Source organism: Primulina eburnea, chromosome 16 (assembly GCF_022965805.1).
Source record: "Primulina eburnea isolate SZY01 chromosome 16, ASM2296580v1, whole genome shotgun sequence".
Taxonomy (NCBI): Eukaryota; Viridiplantae; Streptophyta; class Magnoliopsida; order Lamiales; family Gesneriaceae; genus Primulina; species Primulina eburnea.
In genome coordinates, this window is record NC_133116.1 from 16,163,525 (window position 1) to 16,165,198 (window position 1,674).

The window sequence follows — 1,674 nt, forward strand, 5'->3', positions numbered from 1 at the left end:
GTGAATTGAGTAGAACTCCCATGACTTCGGCTCATATTATTGGGGGAACTCATGGCGACCGTCCACTACAATTCAATATTGATGGGTTGGTTTGACACGTTAAAATAAACGACGTTATATTATTGGGTCCTTATTAAACGTGAGGCAAAACACGCGGAGGTTGCATAGGGATGTAATTGGACTCTACCTTTTAGAAATTATAATTGGCTGATATTATTCGGGATTATAATTGGCTAATTGGACTCTACGTGCCTACTAAGGAAATACAATTTCCCTTTTTCATCAGAGGGTGGTGAAAATGTCAAAATAGTGGGAGGGTAATTTATAAAATGAAATCCATATTTTATATCTTATAATTATTTTAAAATTATCAATAACCTTTATCTGTTTTAATTTTCAGTATATTTACGATGTCTACTCGTAACCCGCTTTCAATCATTCTCGATCAAAACAAATTGACTGGCCCTAACTATCATGACTGGTTTCGAAACTTAAAGATTGTTCTGAACTCCGAAAAGATTGCGTATGTGCTTGATAAGAAGCCACCTAAGGAGGCGGCTCCTGATATCAGTAGGGCTGAATTAGCTAAGCTTGAGATACATTGGGATCATGATGTCCGAGCTAAGAGCTACATGTTGGCTTCTATGTCGAATGAACTTCAGAGGAGGTTCGAGGAGGCGGTGAATGCTGCTGACATTCACCTTCATCTGAAAGAATTATATGCTGTACAAACTCGTTCAGAAAGACATGCGACTGTTAAAGAACTCATGACTACACGCTTGCGAGAGGGGACTTCGGTCCATGAGCATGGTGTTAGGATGATTGGGCTCATTGAGAAGTTGGTGGGACTCGACTTGGTTATTCCTAGTGAACTCTCGACTGATATTCTCTTACTGTCTTTGTCTGCCTCGTTCGATGGATTTATGGTTAATTTTAATATGAACAAGCTTGAGGCCACCCTTGAAGAGTTGGCCAATATGCTAACTAATTATGAGGCCACAATTAAAAAGGAAAAGCCTGTTCTTCTAGTGGGTTCTTCGTATGGTACGAAAAAGAGAGCCCCAAATAAAGGCAAGAAGCGTTCTGCCCCTCCAAAGAAGAACAAGCCCAACAAAAAGCCATACAAGAAAGCAAATATGGGGCCTACAAAGCCTGACAAGTCAGAGCATGTCTGTTTCCACTGCAAAAAGCCTGGACATTGGAAACGTAATTGCGAGGAGTATCTTGCCCAGAAGCGTTCTGGCCATGGTATGTTTTATATTGAAGTTGATGTTTCTATTAATTCCTCTTCTTGGGTATTGGATACCGGATGTGGTTCTCATCTATGCAATGATTTGCAGGTGATGGGAAAAAGCAGGAGGCTTAGAGATGGTGAGACCTTTCTAAGACTAGGAAATGGAGCAAGAGTTGCTGCCACTGCCATTGGAGACGTTACTTTAATTTTGGACAATAATTTTAAGTTGTTTTTGAGAGACGTTTTATTTGTTCCTGAATTGGTTAAAAACATTATTTCTATTTCTATGCTTGATAGGGATGGTTATTCTTGTGTTTTTGCTAAAGGTGTTTGCAATTTATACAAGAATGAATGTTTGATTGGAACTGGAGAATTAACAAACGATCTCTATAACTTAAAATTGAAAGATATTCCGTTAAACAATGTCCAAGCGCATACAA

The 1,674-nt window shown here is 39.1% G+C and overlaps 1 protein-coding gene across 1 annotated transcript; it reads left to right on the forward strand.

Annotated features, from left to right (window-relative positions):
- The first annotated feature begins 410 nt into the window (after positions 1–410).
- LOC140816074 (uncharacterized) lies at positions 411–1,366 on the forward strand. Its single transcript, XM_073175140.1, has 3 exons — positions 411–725; positions 840–1,206; positions 1,341–1,366. Exons 1-3 carry the CDS (start codon positions 411–413, stop codon positions 1,364–1,366), a joined length of 708 nt encoding a protein of 235 aa, XP_073031241.1.
- Positions 1,367–1,674: the final 308 nt, after the last annotated feature.

Bases quoted from the DNA above. Each gene is read 5' to 3' on its own strand.
- LOC140816074 (XM_073175140.1), top strand. From the start codon at position 411: ATGTCTACTCGTAACCCGCTTTCAATCATTCTCGATCAAAACAAATTG. The intron at 726-839 runs GTACAAACTCGT...CTCATTGAGAAG, and splicing joins ATCTGAAAGAATTATATGCT to TTGGTGGGACTCGACTTGGT. The intron at 1,207-1,340 runs GTAATTGCGAGG...AATGATTTGCAG, and splicing joins AAAGCCTGGACATTGGAAAC to GTGATGGGAAAAAGCAGGAG.